Source organism: Trichoderma harzianum (genome assembly GCF_003025095.1).
Source record: "Trichoderma harzianum CBS 226.95 unplaced genomic scaffold M431scaffold_12, whole genome shotgun sequence".
Classification (NCBI taxonomy): Eukaryota; Fungi; Ascomycota; class Sordariomycetes; order Hypocreales; family Hypocreaceae; genus Trichoderma; species Trichoderma harzianum.
In genome coordinates this window covers 1,294,955-1,319,222 of record NW_020209260.1, presented here as the reverse complement: position 1 = coordinate 1,319,222, position 24,268 = coordinate 1,294,955, and the positions used below count along the sequence as shown (strand labels likewise).

At 43.5% G+C, this 24,268-nt stretch overlaps 8 protein-coding genes across 8 annotated transcripts; 4 read left to right on the top strand and 4 right to left on the bottom strand.

Moving 5' to 3' along the window:
- Positions 1-3,730: 3,730 nt before the first annotated feature.
- On the top strand, positions 3,731-5,191 carry M431DRAFT_93510 (hypothetical protein; the record flags this gene model as incomplete). Its single annotated transcript, XM_024924484.1, has 4 exons — positions 3,731-3,994; positions 4,064-4,503; positions 4,572-4,812; positions 4,967-5,191. Coding segments are annotated over 4 exons (1,170 nt in total), but the record flags the coding sequence as incomplete, so codon positions are not given.
- Positions 5,192-6,891: 1,700 nt separating this feature from the next.
- M431DRAFT_150598 (hypothetical protein) lies at positions 6,892-8,936 on the bottom strand. The gene is made up of 4 exons (XM_024912821.1): positions 7,985-8,936; positions 7,616-7,897; positions 7,136-7,540; positions 6,892-7,066 (listed from the first exon to the last, which is right to left on the bottom strand). The coding sequence occupies exons 1-4, from the start codon at positions 8,507-8,509 to the stop codon at positions 6,959-6,961; spliced, it is 1,320 nt and encodes a 439-aa protein (XP_024771185.1). The 5' UTR covers positions 8,510-8,936; the 3' UTR covers positions 6,892-6,958.
- Positions 8,937-9,278: 342 nt separating this feature from the next.
- Positions 9,279-12,012, top strand: M431DRAFT_511551 (hypothetical protein). Its single transcript, XM_024919677.1, has 6 exons — positions 9,279-9,414; positions 9,471-9,561; positions 9,633-9,987; positions 10,043-10,720; positions 10,778-11,324; positions 11,425-12,012. The coding sequence occupies exons 1-6, from the start codon at positions 9,367-9,369 to the stop codon at positions 11,935-11,937; spliced, it is 2,232 nt and encodes a 743-aa protein (XP_024771184.1). The 5' UTR covers positions 9,279-9,366; the 3' UTR covers positions 11,938-12,012.
- Positions 12,013-12,072: 60 nt separating this feature from the next.
- On the bottom strand, positions 12,073-13,116 carry M431DRAFT_123267 (hypothetical protein; the record flags this gene model as incomplete). The annotated part of the gene is made up of 1 exon (XM_024912185.1): positions 12,073-13,116. One exon carries the CDS (start codon positions 13,114-13,116, stop codon positions 12,073-12,075), a length of 1,044 nt encoding a protein of 347 aa, XP_024771183.1.
- Positions 13,117-13,652: 536 nt separating this feature from the next.
- On the top strand, positions 13,653-14,824 carry M431DRAFT_8696 (hypothetical protein; the record flags this gene model as incomplete). Its single annotated transcript, XM_024923742.1, has 3 exons — positions 13,653-13,698; positions 13,750-14,118; positions 14,172-14,824. The coding sequence occupies 3 exons, from the start codon at positions 13,653-13,655 to the stop codon at positions 14,822-14,824; spliced, it is 1,068 nt and encodes a 355-aa protein (XP_024771182.1).
- A 14-nt stretch (positions 14,825-14,838) lies between these two features.
- M431DRAFT_523343 (glycoside hydrolase family 3 protein) lies at positions 14,839-17,741 on the bottom strand (the record flags this gene model as incomplete). The annotated part of the gene is made up of 7 exons (XM_024920539.1): positions 14,839-14,985; positions 15,031-15,521; positions 15,574-16,867; positions 16,920-17,139; positions 17,191-17,449; positions 17,496-17,621; positions 17,670-17,741. The coding sequence occupies 7 exons, from the start codon at positions 17,739-17,741 to the stop codon at positions 14,937-14,939; spliced, it is 2,511 nt and encodes an 836-aa protein (XP_024771181.1). The 3' UTR covers positions 14,839-14,936.
- Positions 17,742-18,227: 486 nt separating this feature from the next.
- M431DRAFT_498750 (hypothetical protein) lies at positions 18,228-20,020 on the bottom strand (the record flags this gene model as incomplete). Its single annotated transcript, XM_024917730.1, has 4 exons — positions 18,228-19,280; positions 19,333-19,477; positions 19,527-19,809; positions 19,867-20,020. 4 exons carry the CDS (start codon positions 20,018-20,020, stop codon positions 18,228-18,230), a joined length of 1,635 nt encoding a protein of 544 aa, XP_024771180.1.
- A 1,423-nt stretch (positions 20,021-21,443) lies between these two features.
- Positions 21,444-23,699, top strand: M431DRAFT_123261 (hypothetical protein). Its single transcript, XM_024912184.1, has 6 exons — positions 21,444-21,587; positions 21,650-22,417; positions 22,505-22,601; positions 22,657-22,892; positions 22,946-23,259; positions 23,327-23,699. The coding sequence occupies exons 1-6, from the start codon at positions 21,448-21,450 to the stop codon at positions 23,383-23,385; spliced, it is 1,614 nt and encodes a 537-aa protein (XP_024771179.1). The 5' UTR covers positions 21,444-21,447; the 3' UTR covers positions 23,386-23,699.
- Positions 23,700-24,268: the final 569 nt, after the last annotated feature.

Here is a 24,268-nt window from a genome sequence, read left to right as displayed (position 1 = left end):
GTAAATTAAAAATTACCTTAAATATTAAGTATATAACCCCTTAAATAATTAAAAAAATACTAAACCCTTAGTTTTTATATTTATTAAAATCTTTTTAAACCTTTTTAGTAAATAACTTTCTTCCTTAGGCTTAAAAAATAAATATATATATTAAATAAAAGTATATAATTATATTATTATTAATATTTACTAAAGGGCTTTAGTAAACTTAATTATAAAAACTTTTATTAAATAAGGCCCTCCCCTCCTTTACTTAATTATTATAAGTAACTTTAATACTTTATACTAACTTTAAAAACTAAGTAAAAACGTAAACCCAGTAAGTAATAAAATTATAAAATAAATAAAAAAATATAATCTCCTCTTAGCTTTAATAAATACACCTACCTAATACTTAGGAAAATATATTAACTTAGTTTTTATAAATTACTTTACGTTAACTAAAGTTAAATACTCCCTTAATATAAGGTTAAACTACTATATAGTAATTATAAACTTACCTAAGCCCCTTAGGATAACCCTAAGGATAAGAAAAAAATATATTTTATTAAAATATTAAAAAAATTTTAGCTAACTTATATACTCCTTTACTTAAACCCTCCCTATAGTTAACTTAACTATACTATTAGAAACTAACTTTAATAAATATATTAAAGCCTTATAAAACCTTTTTAAATAAGTTATAAAAGGGGTTAGTAAAATTAGATATTAAAACGGCTATAATATACTATAGTAGTTAAAAAAGTATAAAGTAGTTTATAAAGCTTATAAAAAAATAGTAAATAGCTTCCCTGCTTAAAAAAAAGCTTATAAAACCCTTAAAGATTTTATATATTATAGTAAGTAAGCTTACTAAAATAAAATTATAATAAAAGCTAGTATTATTAAAAATATTTAATTAGTAGCTAAGTAATGTAAGGTAATAGACTGCTTTTAACTACCTCCTTTAATAAATAGGGATAAAAGTATTTTAAACTTTATAAAGAAAGTAATATTTTTTAAAAATAAACTTCTTAAGTAAAAAATAATAAAGGAAAATATTTTAGACTTATAAAAAAAAAACTTTTTTATTAATAAAAATATTTACTAAAATTAAATAATATTAAAGCTAAAAGTTAAAAAAGCTATAATAAAGTTAAGAAATACTATACTTAGCGTAAATAATATATTAGTTACCCTTTTATAGCTTACCTAGCTTACTATTAGTAAATATATAATTAACCTTTTCCGTAAATATTTAATAATAGGATATTACCTACTTTTTTTTTAAAGTATAGAAATTACTATTATTCTTAAACTTAAAAAGCTAAAGAAGGTATATATTATATATAAAAGCTATAAACCTATTTCCTTACTCTCCTATATAAGTAAAGGCCTTAAGAAACTCCTAGTTAAAAAAGTCTCCTTTTTAATAATAAAATATAAAATATTACTAAAATAATATTTTAAAGTTTTTTTAAAAAGGTTTATAATAAACTTAATTATTTACTTATTATATAATATTAAAGCTACCTTAGCCTAAAGTTTTATTATTTTCCTTTTTATATTTAATATCTTTAGTATATTTAATATTATTATATATAACTACTTAGTATATAAACTTAAGGAATAAAAGTAGCCCCCCTTTTTTATAAAATAAGTTAACTTTTTTATAAGTAATTATAAAGCTTTTATTTAAAATAACTATAGGATTACCTTTCTAGAAATAAAGCTAAAATATAAAGCTTTATAAAGGTTCTTTATTTTTTTTATTATTTTTATATTTTATTTTTCCCTTAGCCTAAAGCTTAATAACTTTAATACCTACTTTAAATATATAAATAATATTAATATTATAGTAGTAAAGGCTAATATTAAAGAAACTACTTAAAAGCTTTAGTAAAAATTAAAAAATACCTTAAACTAAGGTAATAAAAATATAGTTTTTTTTAACTTAAATAAAATTAAACTTATATATTTTTATAAAACTAAAACTTAAATATATAATAAAGGAGTAGACTTTAAAGGAAAGATTATAGTCCCCTAGGACTTAGTTTAGTAATTAAGGATATACTTAAACTTATAGCTTTTTTTTAAAAAATACTTTAGGATTATAAAAGGAAAAGCCTTTAAAGTAGCTAATTTCCTAAGATTTTTAAATAAAATATAAAAAGAATTTTTATTAAATATAGTAGTTATAGTAGTTAAGGTTTATATTACCTTTATAATCTTATATAGGATAAAGGTTTTTTAATTTAGTAAAAGTAAATAAAGTATAATAAACCTAAATAAATAAGTAGGAATAGGCTTAATAAAATTAATTATAATTCTAGAACCTTTATTTAAAGTAGTAGCTAAAGTAGTTATTCTTATATAAAGGATAATTAACTTCTCTATTATATATAGAAAATTAAAAGTTCCCTTAGTATTAGTATAAGTAATATAAATTAAACTTTATATAATAGCTTACTTCATAGATTTAAATAAAAACTATTTAATTAGTAAATATATTAATAAAAAAACTCCCCCCTAAGGTTCCTTTTACTTAATTATAATATACTACAGCTTTAGTAAAGAAAATAGTTTAACCCTCCTTATTTACTAAAAATAATAAAGTAGTTTAAGTAAGCTTAGACTTTAAAGGCTTACTAAAGTTAAAAGTAGTAGAAAAATACTTAAAATAATTTAACAGCCTCCCTAGGTCTACCTTTTTTACTTACTTAAATAGGTTATAGAATAAATAAGGTAATATTAGCTAAGGAGCTATTATATACTATAATTTTAAAAAAACTATAGTATATAACCCCTTTGCTAATATAAAGGTTTATAATACTAAAGTAGTAAATATTTTTAAAGCTATAAAGCTAACTAAAATATATACCTTTATAAACTTAAATATTTAAAAGATTCTACTTTTCTTAAATAATTTAGTAGTAATAGATAATATACTAAGGCTAACCTCCGCTTTATTTTAAAAAACCTATATAAAGCTATACTAAATTACCTAGAGACTACTTTTATAAGTAATTATAAAGGTAACCTAAGTCTTAGGTTATAAAAATATATTAGGAAATAAAAAAGCTAATTAATTAATAAAAAAAGATTTAAAACTCTTTTACTACTTAAAAAATTATTTTACTATTACCTTTATTAAAAAATAAGTAAAAAAAAAATATAAAAAAATATAAAATAATAATTAAAATAATAACTACCTAGAGTTATATAAAACTAGTAAATAAAACCTTTATAAAACCCCCTTTATACCCCTAAAGCTATATTTCCTATACTTAATCTTATATAAACTACTAACTAAAAGATTTAAATATAAGAACTTTATAAAATATTATAAAAGATTTAAATATAATACTAAGTTTACTTATAAATATAAGGAGCTAAGGATATAAAGGTACTTTATAAAGTATTATATAATAGCCCCCTTTTTTTTTAATATACTAAAGAGGAAAGTATATTTTAAAACTACTTATATTTAATACCTCCTCAGTAATAGGGGGTATAAGGATTTTTAAAAACTAATAAAGGAGATAAACTTATATAGCCCCCCCCCTATAGAAATAGATATATAAAATAGATTAATACTTCCCTATTTCCTTTATTATATTAAAACGTAGTAAACATAAGATTTAAACTCAGCGGCTCCTACTGTCCTAGTGCTTAGATAAGGACTTATATAACTAGCTTACTTAGTAGACGTTAATAATAAAACAAATAAATAAACAAATAAACTATCCAAGCGGATCTTGATGCTCAGATAGCTGCTCACGACCTCGTTATATCTCTTCTCCCATACGAGTATCATCCCGCTGTAATCAAGTCGGCAGTGAAGGGAAAGAAAAATGTTGTCACCACAAGTTATGTCTCACCGGCGATGCGAGAACTGGAGGCCCAAGTCAGAGAAGCAGGCATTGTTGTAATGAACGAGGTAGGAGTTGATCCCGGAGTAGATCATCTCTATGCCGTCAAAGCTATTGATCAAGTGCACGCAAAAGGTGGCAAGGTAAGTTATCTTGTTTTCCGATGAAGAAGTGTTCATTGTGTCTCATCTTTACCTGGTATTTATTTTTAGGTCAAAGAGTTTTATTCGTATTGTGGTGGTCTGCCAGCCCCTGAGTGCGCTGATAACCCTCTTGGATTCAAGTTTTCGTGGTCCCCGAAGGGGGCTATCTTGTCACAGAGGAATGCTGCCTCATTTTTGTACAAAGGAGAGCAAGTTGATATCCCCTCATCAGAGCTGATGTCGATTTCCAAGCCGTATCATGTCATGGACGGATACAGTTTTGTTGCATATCCGAATCGCGATTCTGTACCGTTTCGAAAGTTTTACCAGATCCCAGAAGCTGAAACTGTCATACGAGGTTCCCTAAGATACAAGGGCAACCCGGAATTTATTCAGGCGCTCGCAGGCATTGGATGGCTTGACCCTGAAGAGAAGATTTGGTTACGCGAAGACATCACATGGGCTGAAATTCAGCAGCGGCTGGTCGGTTCTTCTGGCTCAGATGAAAGGTTGGCGTTCTCCATCTTATACGTATGGAAATGATGTACCATTTACTAACGACCTCTCTGGATTGCAGCTCTCTAATCGCTGGCATCAAGAACCGCTACAAATTTCCTACTGCAGAAGAAACCGATCGAATTATTGCGGGGATGCGGGAGTTTGGCCTTTTTTCGAATACAGTACCCACTCTCGTGGCCAGCAATGTTTTTGACACTCTTTGTCACCAGCTTGCGCGACTGCTCAGCTTTAAACCAGGAGAGCGTGATCTTGTTATACTCCAACACAAGTTCGTCGTTGAATGGGCGGACGGAAAGCAGGTAGGGTTACCACCAGTTTGACCAAGGCGCCATCCACTCACTCTTCCCCACAACCGCCTTTTTGGTTCTCCTTCTTTCCCGTGGGCTGGGATCCTAAGCTCTAGTCATTAGCCGCCAATACTTATTTTCAAGCCAGTCACTGACATCATGCCAGGATACAATGACGAGCACCCTAGAGCTGCTCGGTGACCCGAAAAAGTACTCTGCTATGGCTTTATCTGTAGGCGTTACTTGCGGCATCGCGACCCAATTTGTACTGGATAAGCATCCAGCTTTTTCCACACCAGGCATCCATGCCCCGTATCATAAGGATGTCTGCGATCCCCTTAGAGAAGTCCTGGATCGTGAAGGAGTTGCATTGGTAGAGAGGGTGCTGTAGGACGACTCGGGGAGCCATGGACGGTTAGTTAGAATTGTTTACATTCTTATTTTACTCTTGAACCGATCTTGCTACTCCACCTCGCTTATTTGGTGGTTCACGTGGACGAACGGGCCGGCTGCCTGCCATGCTTTCGATGAGCCGCCAGTACAATGCAGTCGGAGCTACCGCCCGGAAGGGATTCTATTAGCTTGAAAGTCCAGAATACAGAGCTCGGTCTTGGACTCAAGCAGGAGTTGACATAGCCCTTATGTCGAATCTCGCTAAGATTCAGAAGAAATTGTTGCCATCATGAGTCATTGTAGTCGCCGGTTCGCTTAGCGCAGTACGTGGAATATTCAAGTCGGGGCCGCCGATGCGGACACTACTACAAAATATGTCGCTTGATGTAATGCTACACTAGCGTGTTGTCCGAAAACAGTATTGTATCATCTTAAAATAGTAAGTCAGAGGGCTTACTGGGACACCCCTCTTAATATGCTACACTAGCGTGCTGTCTTAAAATGGTATTATGTTATCTGAAAGTAGTAAGTTAGAGGGCGCCCTACTATCACAACCGCGGCTCTTATAGTCGTGACAATGGGCCATCCTGGCAAGACAAGACTGGATAAATGACGGATCATCAGATCATTGAAATGATCCAATGATCCTACACCGGATCATCTAGATCTGAAAATGATCCAGCTAGCACGACTGGATATATGAGATTCAGTTAATAGCTTAGATAGCCAGTTTCTAATACCTCCATATCTAATTTTCCTAGAGGTCGCCTGCCGGCCCCCATTCTCATCCAAATATCCAAGCCAGTGTGCAAACACTTCTCCACATTCGTCCCGTCCGCAGGTCTTTCAACAGCCATGTAAGATTTCGCCCACCCCCCATGCTTCCTTACCGCTATTCCCCCCTACTGGTGGTGGCTGTGAGTCATCGACTTGCTATACGAGAGCTGGGTGTTACTGAACCCGTCGCAGTACTTACTGTACAATGTGTCAAAGGCAAATGTTCTCGGTGGTCTAGATTGAGTGCACGTACATGTATTTAGCGAGACATACACATGACCCATTTTTGGTGATTTGACACCTCAAAAAGCCAAACTGCCCAGAACGGAAGCTTTTTGCTATCTGGGTTGTGAGATAAACTGGTCTGAGGATCCAATCTACAAAAGTTTCGGCGCTGAAGCTGATTATTGGCCGATTAGGGTTACAGACGAGGAGTGGAACTACCGCCTCCCCGCGGTGTAGCCATAGATTGGTCGGGTGCAAGTTCTGTGTCCTGCATTTTTAATAAAGAGAGAGAGGCCAAGAGGCACTAAGTCTTTTCTTAGGTACCACTTTCCTCGCTTAATTGCTGCGCAAAGGCTGCTTCGTCGGTACGATGTCTTGGTAAAGCTGTTTTCGTATCACCATGTTAGCCTCAGGCCGTCTGCTAAGTCAACAGCCAGCAGCTTATTGTAAATATTAAGACATAGGATCAGTGCCTGAAAATAAAATTCGCTCTGCTCTTATTCCTTAAGCTAAACGTATAAAAAGAATTTAATATATTATTATTTTCACCTCTATATCGAGGAGTAATGGCATTAATAGACGTTTGCTATCATCTAGGTCTAGCTAAATCTTTACTACCTGGGGGATAAACGCAAAGTTTACAGAACACGTGAGTGCACTTGACTCGGATACCTCACACATGGAGTTGGGCGTTAGGCTGTTTCTCTCTCCTACTCAATTCTCAAATTCTCCCCGGCTATCTAAGCGCAATTTGCAGCTGAAATCAAGCTGCGTTTTCGACGGTTGCTACCTCAGTTTCCTCCTTTCTCAATGCGTTGCTGAGTGGCTGAGATACTGCCACTGCGTACTCCTTGTCAAAAATACCCGCGACCTCCTCCAAGGAACTCCCCTTGGTCTCGGGAACAAAGAAGTAAACAAAAATAATGACAGCAATCAGAACGCCGACGTAGACAAAGTAGTATCGCCATTGAATCTCACGCAGCGCAATAGGATTCACATACTGGTTGAAGCAGACTGCTAACGTTTGCGAGAGCCAATACACGGATCCACCCTTGGCTCGAAGTTCTGTTGGCCAAATCTCATTGACGTACAAAATAGGGATTGGTGTGAAACCGATAACGTAGCCGCCTAAGAACAGGAACAGGAACACGATAACCGCTGTACCGGAAGAAGAATTTCCTGTGTTGGCGAAGACTGCCGAGCATGTCAAGACGAGGATCATGAACAGCAACATTATGGACGACGATAGCATAAATAGCTTTCTACGCCCAGCCCTCTCAGCCAGCATCGCCCCGGCAATTGACAAAAACCAGTTGTAAATCTGCAAACCCCCGTTGATGCCCTGCTGTTGAGTTGGGTTGGAGATGCCGACCGTCTCAAGCACCGGTGCAAAATAGTAGCTAATGATGCCATTACCAACCCACTGCGTAGCGAGACCGAGCCCGAGACAGATGAAAACTCTCCTCCGGTTGCCGGGGGTAGCAAACAACGATGCCCAAGTCACCTTTGAGCTCTTGGACAGCTCGACTGAGGCGCAAATCTCGGAAAACTCGACAATGACGAGCTCGTCAGTCTCATCACCATTGGCGTGATACTTGGCTAAGGTGCTTTTAGCCTCGTCGAGCCGCTGATTATTTACCAACCAACGCGGAGACTCTGGAGTAAATAGGACAAAGACAAGCTGCACGCTCGTCCAAAAGAGCTGTGTAACGACAGGCGTCCTCCACGACCAGCTGTTGTCGATACTGTGGCTCCCAAAGGATGTCCAAGCGGCCGTGATGGCGCCTACAAAGAAAAAGGTGTTAAAGAGGGCGCCAACGATAGCTCGCTGGCGGGGGTGGGCAAGCTCTGAGAGAAGTGCTGTTGAACTGATGGAGTTGAAGAGCGAGAAGAAGCCGAGTACGAGGCGGGTGCCGAGGAACTGGACGGCCGTCTTGCAGAAGCACTGCCCGATGACGGCCACGATTATGCCCACGTCTCCAATTATGATCCCCCACCGACGACCCAGCTTGTCGGCCACCCAGGGTGCTGGAAAGAAAGATATAACGCCGCCAAAGGAGTAGGCTGCGATGAGGAGCCCCAGAGTATTGACATTCTTGGCGCCCGATATGTCATCGAACCAGCGGGGGATTGCCTCGAGCCCAGAGATGAGAGAGACATCATAGCCGTTTGCTATGGAACCGAGAAAACAGGATAAAAGTAGAACTTTGAGGCTTCGTAGGCCCGGGTCTCTCCACCACAGCCGGTGAGTGTTGTTAGTCACGTTTGCCAATAGCACCGCGTTGCCAGGAGAAGTGACCGCGGATGGAGCCATGGTTGAATAGATTGAGGTATAATGGCTTCAAAAGGGCGGAGATTGCGAGAATAGGAGATTTGTAGCTCGCCAAATACCTGCAAGCGCCGCTGAATGAAGCCCAGAGTGTCGAATGCAATGTGCCAGAGTGTAACACTGGCCACTGAGGGTGAAGCTGTGGGGAGAGGGTCCTTTTGTAGATGTTTAATCTTTTGTGTGCCATTCTGCAGCAGATTCTTGTCCTCGGTGAATGTTTCTTTAACCCGTGTAACTGGAGAAATCTCAACGGCTGCCGTGATTAAGATGATAGGTAGGACAGGTCGTGGCTGGATTTTAGCTCATGTCGGAATTTTCGGATCTCGCAAATCACAGAGCTACCTAGTAAGTTGCGGCGACTCAAGTAGACATACCCAATCACGACAAAGCCGAACCATTTACTGGCGCGCCGTCCCCAATAGATCGCCCTGCAGAAGCCAAATCTCTGGGGCCCCATGGGGTAGTTCTGTGTTACTCTCCGGTGACATGTGGCACATCTCGGATCTCGGGTTACGCTGAAGCATCTTCCCTGACAGATGCAGTGGACACGCAGCAGTAGTTTTGCCTGATGGCGTCGTGGCGTGGGAGAAAGTCCAAGACCCTAAATCTTTTGGGCAATAATGCTGTTTGAGACTTCTTATTCGCTAGTTTTGGTCCGATCCAATCCAGTTGATCAGAATTTAATACCTCTCGGCCCTCGCTATCCGCGTTCACTTTTCAACTTCCCGAATCAAGAGAAGTGCCCACCATTGTACTCTTCTTGCACATTTCAATGACCGTTCGGGCTATTGCTGTCCAATAGCACATTTGCGCCGGCACTCGCACCCACTCACACAAACCCAATGCCACGTATGCGCAAGGGAGGCTGCTGGGTCTGCTCCAAGCGCAAGGTTGCCGATTCCCGACTCTACAGATGGTGGTGGCTGGCTAACTGTTTATTCCACAGGTCAAGTGTGACAGTTCAGCTCCTAATCCCTGCGCGAACTGTGAAAGACGTGGAGTGCAGTGCCAGTACGAGCAGCCCGGTCGCGGGTCAGGTAGGCATCTTATACAGTCGTTGCAGATGACATTACCGTTGGCATTGAGCGAGACATTGATATGTTGTTAGTCATTTTGCAGCAGGGAACCGGTCCCCGATCCCGGTACATGACTGAGGCAGGCATTCCACGGGATAGAGCACAGAGAGCGTGTCTGAACTGCGCTGCGCGCAAACTCAAGTGCTCCAGCGACCCAATCGGTTGCCAAAGATGTCTGCAGAACGAACTTGTGTGTACATACCCTGAGACGAAACGCGCTGCCAAACGGCCTGCCGAGCCTCGTCAAGAAGATGCCAAGGCGCGCAAGATAGTTTCAGCGCAACCGAATCACCTGTATGATGATGACAGAAACGAGTCACCGGCCTCGGAACGTGATCTTCCTCAGGCAGAGCTCGTGGCTGTATCTCCGCGTCAACACCCCAGCCTGTGAGTAACGATGCTCTAATTGTGGCATCAGTACTGTTAATGACCGTGCGTATAGTATCACGAACAATACAATTCATCCCAAGGAGATGATTAGGGCCCTTATAGATGCCTATTTCGAGTTCGTATACCCACTAACGAATCATGGGTTCATCCATCAAGGCAGGCTGCTTGAGGAACTAGACGAAGAGAAAGCGCCCGTCGTGCTGCTTAAAGCTATGGCTGTCTCTGCTTCACATTTTGTCGAGACTTCTGCGGACATGACGAAACAAGCCACCCAGTGGGCCGACGATGTTGATACCTACATCATGGCCAACATGGGCTCGTACTCCCTCCTTAATCTGCAGGTTTTAGTGCTGTGGGCTAACTATTATTACACTACCGGCAACATGGGAAAGACGTGGATGTTGGTTGGATTAGCTGCACGATTGGCTTACTGTCTACAGATCAATGTGGATTCAGCAAATGGGACACCCAGCGAGAAAGAGAGTCGGAGGCGCATGATGTGGAACCTCCGCATACTGGACCGGCTGCTCGCTGGAACTGTCCAAGAGTTTTCTGTGTGCTCAAAGTACATAGATAGCCTACGGTTGCCCTGCAGTGAACACTTCTTCATGGCTGAGATTGAAGTTGAGACAGACACTTTACAATCCTTTACCAGCCGCCAAGAAGTCCGAAACATTAGTGGCTTTGCTGCCCTAGTTGGGTTGTTTGAAATATGGCGCGAGATTCATCTGTGAGTAGTAGTTACACCCTAAGCTGGAGCATGTTTTCTGACATCTATTTGATTAAGATTCATGAAGAGAGTCTCTCAAATGATGATGCAAGTCGATGAAATGGTGCAGCAAGTTTCTGCCCTTCACGCGAAGCTCTCCGACTTTGAGCAACGACTTCCCTCAAACCTGAGATTCACAAAGCAGAATTTGTACCTTCACACCAATGCGGCAGAAAAGGCGACTTTCATCATGCTAAAGTCCTGGTGGCACGAGTGTTACTGCAACTTATACCGCTTTAGCCTCCCCGGATTCCGCGAGTCGGTCAAGCTCGCCTCTGCAAATGCGCCCTTTATACAGACATGCCGCCAGCAAGTGCTCAAGTCGTCTTTGGAGCAGAGTATCTTTTGGCGAAGTATTGCCAACATTCGAGGTGCTCGACTGAGTGATCCCATCGTAATCGTTCTGGTGCATTCCAATACGAAAACGCTTCTCGCCATCCAAAAGTTGCCAGAAGCTGATCCTCTTAAACAAGATTATCGAATGAGCGAGATCCCCGCTTTATTGGCATCTAACATCTCCTCCTTGGATTGGCTGGCAAGTCGAATGCCGAGGATTGCGACAGTGGTAAGTTACCCATATATATATGCACGGCGTAACAGAGTTACAGTTATATTTCCCTCACAGCTGTACGGCGATAATGTTTACTAATACTATCTAATGGCAGCAACAAGGAATTCGGAACATCATCCGTAAAAACATCGGCCACGCTTCTGCTGAAAGCATCATAGATGCTGGATTACCTCTGAAGCGACGGCATTCTCGCCAGGAACTCGTAGAGAGACATACAGATGAACAGGAAACACAAATACAAGCTGTTAGTGGAGGAGAATACAGAGACACTATAGACTCCGTTGTCTCACCAACAATTGTTGTAGAGGGCCTAAACGGTAGATTTGAGGTCACGCAACGCATGGATGTGGAAGCAGACGTTCTACGAAACAGACCGATGGATGACTCTGGTTGGGTTAGACGCGATGATGGACCAGAGAATATGCCTTCTCAAGGCCACGTGGATGATGCACCCATACTAGGAGTGTACGACGATGAAGCCATAAAAGGTATGGCAGGATATGTTGCTTCATTTGAGATGAGCTCACAGTATGACATGCTATTTGGAGCCTGGTTGCCAGGAAGCGAGGAACAACCGAGCACTGGCAACTTCTGGACCCTCTTCTAAAAGCTACTTAATCTGTCATGTGTCTAAAATATCTATCACTTCGCATAGATGTATTTAATACGGAAAGTAATAAGCTTGCATACTGACATCTGGCGACATATGATGGAATTTGTCAATACATCAGAATGCTCATTGCTAGACATTTTGGGCAGTCATGCTTGGCTCAGGCTTCTCCCACACCAGTCCTTTTACAATCTCTCGGTGAACCTCGACTCCAGAATCACCAACAGGGCCAATATTCTCTCCCGCTAGCCTTCGCAGCTCCATCTCCTTCATTCGCTCATGAATCGCCACGCGCCCAGGATTCAGAGTTTCCCTCTCTCCCTTGATACTCCAGTTGGGCAATGAATCAACCCCAAGATCCTTGAGCGTCTTCTTCTCAATCAATGAATAATCACTTGGGTCAGAGCGGTTGAAGTTGAAAGGCTCTTTAAGAGAGACAAATGGGTTGGTAATGACCCTAGGGATGTGCAGGGCGTTCCTCGAAGCTGAGTGCATCATGAGCGGGTGCATCAGAACCACATCACCGCATTTTCCTGTCATCTGCTGGAACAGATTGCATTTATCGGGGTTCTTGATTTGCTTGCAGAACCACTGAAACTCGTGAAACTGCTTCTCCTCCCCTTTCCGCGCCATGTACGGCGTCACGCCCTCGGGGTTGTCCAGCAAATGCTTGGCCACGACAGCAATTCCATCGGGGCAAATGTACGTGGCGCCACCATTCTCCAAGACATCCGTGATGCATGGAATCACCAGTAAGCCCTGGTTTGGAGAGTCGAGGAAGTGAATAAAGTTATCTCCGTCAACGTGCCAGTTGTCCAGCTGGCGAGGACCCACAATCCTCCCATTGAGCTTCTCGCTGCCAAAGTTGATGATGAAGTTGTCTCCCCAGTAGCGAGAAATTTCCGCGACACGATCTTCGCCACCGGAGAGTTCGCAAATGGCTTTCCATGCCTTGGGTGCTAAGTCACGGACGTCAACTGTGTTGAGTGTTGGCATGTTGATTTTCTCCAAAACCCAGGTAGACGGGTCATTCCTGTCGTAGCCAAGACGTGTCCAGAGATCTTTTGTCCACTCTTCGGCTTGCTCTCTAGTAAAGCACTCGGGGATAGATACCCAGCCGTACCTCAGAAAGTGTTCGATTTGATGAAGCGTGAGAAACTCGTACTTGACTGCCATGATGTCGGTGTTAATAATAATGCAAGGATATTTGATAGCAAAGTTAGGCTGGTAGAATTAGTAAATGGGCTGGGTTCTTGAGAAATGGAGTGATACATTCTTAAATACTCGATGAAGGCGAAATCATGGAGCAGATCCTCGCCAGATTGAACCCGGATTGTCTTTGTCTGTGGGCCGTCGTCACTACGTAATATCACCTCATGAACTGCGAAACCTGGGCCGAAACTCGGGTCCCGAAGCTTCGGTTCAACAACATCATATGACACATTTACAGTAAATGGGCGCTGCCGGATATCGTGAGAGTTTTGCGATACCCGAAGGGAGGCTTTGCTCATCCCGACGAGACCCGAGCTTTTAGGCTAACCGACCGTGGAGGAGGCAATGTCTACGCTGGCTCAGGGCAACATACACGTGATCTTATAATTGTCGACGATCATGATGGAAGTTTGAAGTAATTCATAGGCCGTGGGAGAATCTCGAACTATTCTCTGCCAATTGTTGCCAATATCTGATTGTCATCTGGCAAGATAGAAGCAATGTCTCAATCGCATCCATCGGCTAATATCAGGTGGGGCATTATTGGTATGTGAAAGCGTGACTTTATACTTTATGATACTCATTGACACACATCAGGAACCGGGTACATTTCAACACTCTTTGTTAAAGACTTAGTGATCGCCCAAAACCACAGTTCAACTCCAGCCCGACATGTTATCGAAGCAGTAGCCACGTCGAGTTTGAACAAAGGGTTAAAATTTCTTGAGGCTACCGAGACCACTCTGCAAAATCCCAAGATTTACACCAAACAGGAAGACCTATATGCAGACGGTCAGATAGACATCGTATACGTGGGGTTGCCACATTCTATGCACAAGGATGCCTGCCTGAATGCTATTGCCGCGGGAAAACACGTACTTTGCGAGAAGCCAATGGCGATAAACGCCAAAGAAGTGGACGAGATAATAGCTCTTGCAAGTCAAAAGAAAGTCTTTGTGATGGAAGGTATGTAATTGACATGAAACACTCTGGTCCAGCAATTTAACTTACGATACTAGCTCTTTGGACTCGGTTTCTCCCAGTAATTAGAGAGCTGAGAACACTGATACACGAAGAAATGGTTATTGGAAAAGTGTCACGCATGTTCTGCGACTTTAGCTGCGACATGGGCGCGTTGCCATCAACATCGAGGATCAAGGATCGAAACCTGGGCGGAGGAGCTCTTCTTGACCTTGGAATATACACGCTCACCCTGAGCAATTTGATACTGGATGGACAGGTCGGAGAAAAAGCGCTTCAGTCCGAAATCTCATCTAGAATGACTGTCGTAGACGGAGTTGATCACTCGGTAGCGATTGTGGTCAGCTATCCTTCCACGCAGTGCCTTGGCATTCTGACCGCCTCTTTAGAGAGCACTACAGAGAGAGATTTCTGTCGCATTGAGGGCAGCAGGGGTGTCATAATATTATCTGGCCCCATGGCAGCAAAACCGACGTCTATAAGAATCCAGCGCTACAACAACACCACTGACGAGGTCCGCGAGTTTGAGCATCCCGGTAATGGTTTCTACTTTGAGGCAAATTCGGTAGCGTCATGTATTTTGGCCGGGAAGCTAGAGAGCGATGTTATGCCCTTGGCGGAGACTCGTAGAATAGCTGCCATCATGGATGAGGTTAGGAAGACCGGTGGTGTTCTGTATCCGCAAGATTAGAGTTGATGAAATCTCTGTATTGATCTTTTAAATTTAATGTTAATGCTCTAGGCTAGAGAATAACAATATGTGCGTACTATCTTTGCTAATCCTCCTTTACCTTTTTTAACTCTTAGAACAGCCAAGTGAAATCTTCGTCAACTCGAATACAAGCCCGATGCCTGAGAGTGTAAGTCTCTATCCGCAATTCGTAGACGATCACATACCTTATATCGGCGCTGGATGCTCCAATCATCACCTCAAACGCGCCCTTCTCGGCGATCCATTCGGAAATGCTGTCGTCGTAATACCCAACGGAGTATTTGTCCAGGTTAACGACGACTGGTGCAGCTTGGCCCGGCTCTAGGAACACCTTTTCGAAAGCTACAAGCTCTTTGATAGGTGGTGGGAATCGACTGCTCTCGTCTCGGACGTAAAACTGTACTGTTTCTGCTCCTGCCACTGCGCCAGTATTCGTGATGCTCAGCGTGATGGTGATGCGATCATCAGGCGTGATGGAAGTAGCTGACAACTGCGGGTGCCCATACTCAAATGTCGTATAAGAGAGGCCATGGCCGAATGGAAATAGTGGCTCAATACGGTTCTGATCGTAGTGCTTGTACCCAACGTACAAACCCTCTGCGTACACGGCACGGAGATTCTCTCCAGGCCAGGTGGGCCATGCCGGAGTGTCTTCTATGCGTCGTGGGAAAGTAGTCTGAGCTCTCGTAAGCATTAATTTTCTTTTTATTTTGGAAAGATCGGCCTACCGGAAGTTTACCACTGGGGCAGACCAGCCCAAAAAGCACATCCGCCAACGCATTGCCTGCTTCTTGGCCCTGGTACCAGGCCTGGATGATGGCTGCCACCTCATCGACCCAAGGCATGGAAACAGGACTTCCAGACTGGTTGACTACTACTGTACGAGAATTGGCCGCAGCCACTGCCTTGATGAGTGCGTCTTGCTCACCGGGTAGATCCATTGAATCACGATCGTAGCCCTCTGATTCCCACTCGGCATCAAGACCAACAACGACAATGGCAACGTCGGCAGCCCGGGCTATGGCAACAGCTTCTTGGATGGAGTCACCATTATCCTGTTGCTTAAAGCCGATTCTACAGCCGCCGAACTTATGGGTAACGCCGAGCTGCTTTTGCTTGGCTAGCGGGCGTAGCTCGTTTGTCATCTCGACCATAAGTTGCACCGGCTTGGATGCCTGCATTTCAACCTCGATAATGTAATTCATTGACCCTTCAAACATGGTTGCTCCCTCATCAGCCCAATCCCATAAGTTGAGCGCGAGCTGACCATCGACATATAATTTACCAGGGCCAACGCTCATGAAGCTGATGGAATGCTTGCCAGACACTGTGGGCGTCAGAGAGGTCTTTACGACCGCGGACCACTCTGGACCGACTTCGTCGATTGGCGCTGAGTCCCAGAGGAACAGGTCTGTATGGTTGCGTTGCTGAGTAACCACAGGTTCGCCGTGAAACCTGTCGCCAGCGTACCAGTCAATATCGACCCCAGGGTTGCCAGTGCTATTCGTGCAATATTTGGAAGCCACTGGTAACCACTTGTGGATCGAGCAGCCTTGAGCAAACTTCACCTCTCCAGCCACCTGACGGATGCTGTCTAGAGGTAGGGTTGTGTAGTACGGATTCAGACTGGCACTGCCGCCTCCGTTGGCACTTGCGCGATTGGCATTGGGTCCAATGACCGCAATCTTTGTCGTCTTGGGACAGATTGGAAGAATTCCATCATTCTTGAGTAGCGTAAGCCCTTCGTGTCCTGCCGTACGGATAAGTTGGCGCGTTTCTTGACGATCCTCTTCTTGCTCAGGCCGCTCAGGCGACATGTCCGTACTTGGTTTAACGCGCTCAACTAAACAGAGAACATTCTCGGCAGCTCTGTCAATCTCAGCCATGCCAATTCGATGCTCATTCACGGCCTCAACAAGCTTGTCAAATCGCCACTTCGTTGAGTGTGGAAACTCAATGTCACAACCCGCTCGTACGGATTCCACGGTTGAATTGATGCCGCTCCAGTCCGAAATAACAGTTCTAGTGAAAGATTAGTCCCGGATTTTTTACACAAAGAAAAAAGATAACGAACCCATCATAAGCCCATTCTCCTCGTAGGATATGTTTGAGCGTTTTGTAGTTCATATCAGCATGAACACCGTTGATGAGGTTGTACGAAGACATGACCGTCCAAGGCTGTGCTTCCCGAATGGCAATCTCAAAGGGACGGAGATATACTTCACGCAAGGCTCTCTCTGAGATGATTGAGTCTCTACTCATCCTATCTGTTTCCACTTCATTGCCAACAAAGTCTAAAGGGTGTCATTATATACGTTTGGGACGGTTAGGGAGGACATACTTACGCTTAATTGAAGCTGCAATGCCATTTTCCTGGAGACCTTGAATGTACTGCGCAGCCAGCTTTCCTGTCAGGAGAGGGTCTTCAGAGAACGACTCAAAGTTCCGGCCGCCAAGGGGGTGACGATGCATGCACACGGTTGGTGCAAGCAACAAGTCTGCTGACCTGGCCTTAGCCTCTGCTGCCAAATGCTCTCCAATGGTGCGTAAAAGAGATTTGTTCCAAGTGGCAGCCAAAGAGGTCCCGCAAGGAAACAGAGCGGCCTGCCCGAGTTAGCAAAATCCTCCAGCGGGTCGCATCAGCATTTGCCTTGGTGCCGCCAATGAACATAGCGCCTCGAGCTCCATTTGGACCGTCCGAAGTCTTGATAGCTGGGATGCCGTGTTCGGGTATAGCGTTTGTCCTCCAAAAGTCCGCCGCGGTGAGCAGTGAAACCTGTGGACTGTTAAAAAAAATAACCCTCCTATTTCTCTAATAGCGTACCTTTTGCTCGAGACTCAAAGCGAGGAGCTTCTTTCTTGCAGAGAGCCTAGTGTCAACCAGGAATTGCTGCATTGGCCGGCCATCAGGCGAACGTAAGCCATTGGCGCTGGCTGTGCTGTACGATTCTGCAGTCATATTACAATATGGCTAGTGTTTGATAGATTAAAGCCTATTCCTAGACGGACACTGATGCAACGGTAATTACTCTGTTACACTTATAGGGATTTCCAGTACGCTTCAATACAGCCCTAAAGGCCACTTTCGGCATTCGGAACTGTCGCCTACGTAGCTGGGTTCATTGCCAATTATGACCACAAGGGAGATTCCGAGATCCGAGCCCGAGTACCGAACTCATCATTCTGGATCCAGAAACCCGATTTGGCGTTTCTTAGTTAATAGCAAACATAGTAATTAATAGTATTGAAAGTTAATATGAAACAGAGCTATATGAACCGGCGTAGCGCTGAGATATATGTAAGCTCGAGTACAAAAAAGAATAATAAGTTACATGTAACTATATAGTTGAAATCCCACTGCGTCCGGTATACCGCTGACCCTTTAACCACCAGCAACAATGCTCAAGTCTATTTTCTCAAATCGCATCAGCAGCGAGCTTACCACCACAAGCGCCCCGGCCGCAGCCACAAGACTAAAGATTTTTCGAATTGTCTCTGCTACAGCAACAACAGCAACATGAATAATCTCTGCATCGCCGGAAGAGAAGACAGGAGACAGAGTGCCCGCCAAAGCCGATCGGATGTAGTCATCTGGCAGATGTCGCCCGGCAAAGGCGCTCTTGAGTAAGTTGAACCCAACGTTTTGAAATATCGACCCGGCAATTGCAAGGCTAATAGCAATGGTACCAATCTGTGCAACATTGATAAAGCCAATCGCTTTCGGTTCATCCTTGGGAGACACTTTGGCAACAGCGACAGCGTATCCTATTTGGAAAAGTAGACCGATCCCGATTGCTGAGAGGGCTTCATACCCATAGATCTTGCCAGTAGATGTGGTTTCATTAATTGTACAGAGCAAAGCCCCTCCGATTGAGATGAAACAACCACCAACAAAATAGTAAAGGTTGTATCGCCCAACTATAGGAAGCGTAGCACCAGCAGCCATGACGAAGACGATGAACACGCAGATGAAAGGTAAGAGGCGGACAGCAGCTTGCAAAGGGCTATCCCCCTTTGTGAATTGGAAGAATAGTGGTGTGTAGTAGAGCACAACGCCTTGGGCGGCGCCGGCACTGCCTGTAGCAATATAGAGTAAGACGAGGCTGCGTGATTTGAGAAAATGCACAGGAAAGATCCGGTGTTCGTCGGTTGTAAAGATCTTGAGACCCTGTTGTAAGGTGAAGGCTATCAAGCACACTCCAAAAACCACCCAAAGCACAATGGATGTAGTATAATTCCAAGCAAATGTGGAGCCGCTGAAGGTGACAACAATCATAAACAACACGAAAATTGTAGCATAAATAATCGCACCAATCCAGTCGATGTCGGCGAACTTTTGTTTAATAGTGAGATCCGGCCGAGGGTTCTTGGAGGGGACTATAAAGAGATAAATGGGCAACAGAATGCCAGCAGCTGGAAGATTGATATAAAAAGCCTAGTGACAACGTTAATATGCGCTTCACGTACGATGAAGGTAGTTATATTACCCAACGCCATGTTGCACTGCTGACAGAGAATGCACCCCCGATAACTGGCCCAAGAATGCAGCCTACACCCCAGCTTAAGCCAGTCAAGGCATTATATAAAGGGGCTTCCGTTTTTGTAGTGAAGGTGGATGAATACGTAAGTGCCCTATATATCGTAAGTGCTCTGTTTAGCTTTTTCCCACGGTGATACTCACCCCAAATACATTCCAGCTCCGCCAACGCCTGCAATAGCTCGGCCAATGATTAAAGCATCAGAAGTTGGCGCAGCACCGCAAAGTGCGCTACCAGCTTCGAATACGACAATGCTTGAAAGAAGCAATACCTTTATGTTGAACAGCGCGTATGCCCGACCGAAAGGGAGGATTGTTGCCACTGATGCCATTGGAAATCCAAGCCCAATCCACGGCAGTTTCTCGATATGTCCTAACGCTTCATACACTTGCGCTTGAACGTCGGCAGCGATTGTGGTATCCAGGCCTTATAAATATCAGTACTTGTTACATCCCAGGGAATCAGTGTCTGAGGAGCCTCTACCGTATAGAAGAGCTCCCAAGTATAGCGCAATACAGGTGAGGATCCATTGCGAATTTTTTATGCCGTCTCTTGGATTCACATGCTGACCGCTATTAACAGGCTCCTCTCCACTGGCTTCAACATCGCTAGTTGAATTGTCCGATGTCTTCTCCATGTTTGGGAGATGAGATGAATTTGGAAACCGGAGTAGGTATTGAGATATTGGTACAACAAGAACGAGCTTGGCCAACGCATGGTTACAATTAACGGGGGCCCCTATATATAACCATTTGATGATTCTTTTTGATATATCTCCTGGAATAACTCTCTGCAGTCTACTCCAAACAATTACTCAGATGGATAAGGTGGCTTCTTCGTGCCTGAGCTTACAAACCAGAGACTTCCGCTCGGGTGTTATCCTATCAGCACTAGCAACTCCTGGGCCTACCGTCAACATCTCGCCGACCGTGCATGGTTGATAGGGTGGAGAGCGATCCTGTGGAGACAATACTTCTCATCGTCAGTTTCGTAACCATGTCGTTGATCTTACTGGGCTGGCTTAGGTTGGCTTAGAAATCGGTACTGGCTGGATTGGCCCGAACTCGCTGGAAATGAACTACTCGAAACGGAGTTTAAAGCAGGGTATGCAAGGTGGTGGCGTACAAGTTCATTGTATTCTCATATACCTAACTAACGCAAATCATGACATCTGATTTCTGAACGCTACCTACGTTAATATTACATTTTATGAGGACTATCGAAGCGGGTCTCAGATGCCAACATTGCGTAGTGTAAACACGCATTGTAATCGAATCTGGTTCTTGTAAGAAAGAGTGACCGGTATCCTCGTCCTATGAGTGTTTACTGTGGGTTCAGCTTTCTATGGCGTGCGTCGCCTATTCCAAGTTTAACATCTAGGAGTTGTATTGCCGACCAGTACTGATAATATTGCACTCACAAGGGAATATCACGATAGTAGGATTTGAGGGAGGAATTACCCCAGTGCTTCTACAAGGCCACCATATAGAGAATTGATAGTGGTAACAGCGGACACCGCACAACTATAATACCTTCTGGAAGAGAATCTTGGAAGTCAAAATTGCCCAATTCTAGCAAACCTTTGGTACCACGAGTAGCCGGGTAAGGAGACGGGCCCAGGCAGGTGGGCTCTTTATTCCTCCCTTAGGTTTATTAGCATACTCGTATACCTATGTAGGATGAAGTTACTTTGCAATACCCTATAGACATTTACATGATCAGTAATCGAAATTGTCCTAAGAATTCATCTAAGCCTAAAGACGTTATTGGAAGTGGAGTTCTGGAGCGGCAGTCTCGGGCGGACTCTTAAAGCGGACTTTTAAACGGGCTTTTATAAACGGACATTTAGAGCGGGATTTCGCTAGCTGCGCTTTGCAAACCACAACGACCTGATGTTCGCGTTCACGTTTTAAGATGCCTACAGATGGGACGCGAAATTCAGTCACGTAATCCATCACAGAATTACACTTGAGCCATAGTCGGGCCACAAAATGCCGGCGGAGACACAAATCTGATTGAAACACCATCTATTTGTCCACAAGTCCGCCCAAACATCGCATGAATATGCCGCCGCGTCAGTCCGCTACTACGAAGCATCAACAAGATACCGCTAGGCCTGTGAAGCCACCACTTTCTTGCCATCAGTGTCGGCGTTTGAAAAGACGTTGTGATCGTCAATACCCCTGTTGCACGCTCTGCCATCAGTGAGTTCCAGCTTTGCTAATCACAAGTGAATTCAGAATTGACAATCCGATCACTTTGATAGGAGGCGGGTAGCATGCGATTATCCACACCAAAGGAAAGAAAGAGCTCGGCGAGGAGATAGACAAACTCCGGGTGAAGTTTCTCTATCTACCAAGTCTCAATCAGCGCGGAATATTATTGCAGATGCGAAGCTGCTCAGCCCGTCCAGCCGGCTAGGGCGGGAGAATGCACACTATCAGCTCTCTGAATTGGACGAGCTCGATCTTCTTGCCGCAAGCTTTCTAGATCCCGATCATTTCATATTAGCACAACTGGAAACCAAAAAGAAAGATGTTGGTATTACGAAGATGGTTGCCGACCTGGTCGGCAGCGTTAGCGATATTCAAGCTACCGCACAAGTTTTCTTCGAAACAATCCATGTTTGGATGCCTATTGTATCCAAGCAGCAATTTCAACAACAGCTGCTGCAGAGGTTAGCTTTTCAACGAGCTGAACTGTTTGTACTAGTGCTGGCCATGAAGCTCTGTTCATCACGGGTAACAGTAGCAAAGTCAATGCTCTATCGAACTACGAAACAATTTTATTTTGACATAGAGTCATCTGGGAGATTCTCCGTCCAGACACTCCAAGCCGCCATTCTGATTGCGATTTACGAGCTCGGCCATGGGATATATCCCGCGGCGATCATTTCAGTTGCCAACTGTGCTCGTATTGGTACCCTGATCGGGATCGACAAGTCTCTAAGTTCATGGGATCTCATGTCTAGAGTACCATGGATCGAGCTCGAAGAACATCGTCGAGTTTGGTGGGCGATTATAATCCTTGATAGGTGCACACAATCCCATCCCAATCCATGCATAACACCTACTAGTACCCTGACATCGTAATCTGGGTTTTAACATATTCTTTGTTACAGATTTATGAACCTTTGTTATCCTAAGCGATACCTAGTTACTCGGGATCCAGACCCTGAGAGTTACCTCCCGGTAAACGATGACGATTGGGACAGTGGAGTGAGTGTGAGGGTATGTCTTCTTAGGTTTCTTTCTCGCTAACAGCATGGTGCAGCTTTCAAAGCCTGAACATGCAGTGACGCTGCGCTTGTCATCCCAAGTTCACATCGGAAGATTTGCTCGTTTTGCCCATGCAGTACCTCTGTTTAGCCAAGCCCTTTCTAGGTCGGGTGAAGAGCCGCACAACACTGCACAGTTGCGACGTACTATTCTCTCCCTGATAAACCTCGGAGAGACAGAGGGGGTGACAAATAGAGTGTTATTCTGCACACTGAATGCAGTAAGTTACATGTATGTACTGGCTCCTGACTCCCTGTAGGTTTCGTACCATTAAAATGTTGAAGCGCAGTATTTGTTCTCGACAGCCCATCATCGCGATTGGATACGGAAGACAACGGGCGACCAAGAGAGGAGTTTGTATCGCCCGAAACTATATCTGCTCTTCAACATGCAGTCAAGGTCATGACGAGAGAGTCATTTGAGTCCATTGTACACGACTGCGAGAAGCTTTCACCCTTTCTGCTACACATGCTGTATAAGGCATTAGTGGCATGTTTTCGAATGAAACAGAATCCTCCCGCGGGGCTGGATGTTGCATTGAATATCCATTCGTTGAAGATAGCTTTAGAGCGATTTAGGAGTCGATGGCTAGTGGCTGGTATGATCAAAACAAAGTTTCCCTTTAAATAGGAGATGTATGTGAAAGACCACTAACAAAGTGCCAGGTACTTATCTTTTGCTTGCGAAGAGACAGGAAGTTTTCTCCCTTATAGAATCTCCATAACTACAATTACATTCTACTACTAGCAGATATTGAATTGCGGTGGATTTTAGATACAATGGGATTGTTGGGGTAGAAGACGCCAGCAGGGTTGAAGATCGGTTTGGGCCGTCAGGGGGGTAGAACGTGTTGGTGAGTAATAAAGCTTGCAACAAAAAGCAATACAGCACTGCCCCAATTCGGCTACTCCGGTTATATGTGAGTGTAGCAGAGAACTCGGCGGAGAAGTTCTCTCAGTATTCGACACCTGTGCCTTCTTTTCTCCTCATTTGTTTTGGTTGGGGATTCAACAAAACGAATTCAGTGCTGAGGCCATGAGCACAACTGATCAAATGAGTGTTGCTTTAATAGACCACAGAGCATTGATTGTGTTTTATCAAGGTGTCTAGCACTATCTGTCCTAGTGTATTTCAATGGGCTCTTTGTCACTCGACCCAAGTATAGGGGTGGCCTATTCAAGGCAGTTACAACAGAACTACGTAGTACTGAAACACCATTTATCTATTTTTATATGTTTACCTATGCATTAGTCAACCCAGCAAAGAGCATGCTCTGCGTATCCCATAGCGGCAACGTGCATATTCCCAAACGAGGAATGGTAATTGTAAGGGCTAAAATATTGAGCCAAACAATTTACACATAAGATGTTACCTCATTAGAGATCGAAAAGTGGCATGGCCCAGTAGACACGCCTAGCCGGCGAATGTCGCCGCGACTAAAGGAGCTAGCGAATATTTCTTTCGTGAAACTGATGAGCGTATGTAAAATATGCATATAACTCGGCATTTTGTCCACTATCCCGTTTTCTCGTAGTATTTCGTCCAGTACATCGACTGATAAACCTTCTGCAGCTAATATACATATGTATACATATCTACACGCATGA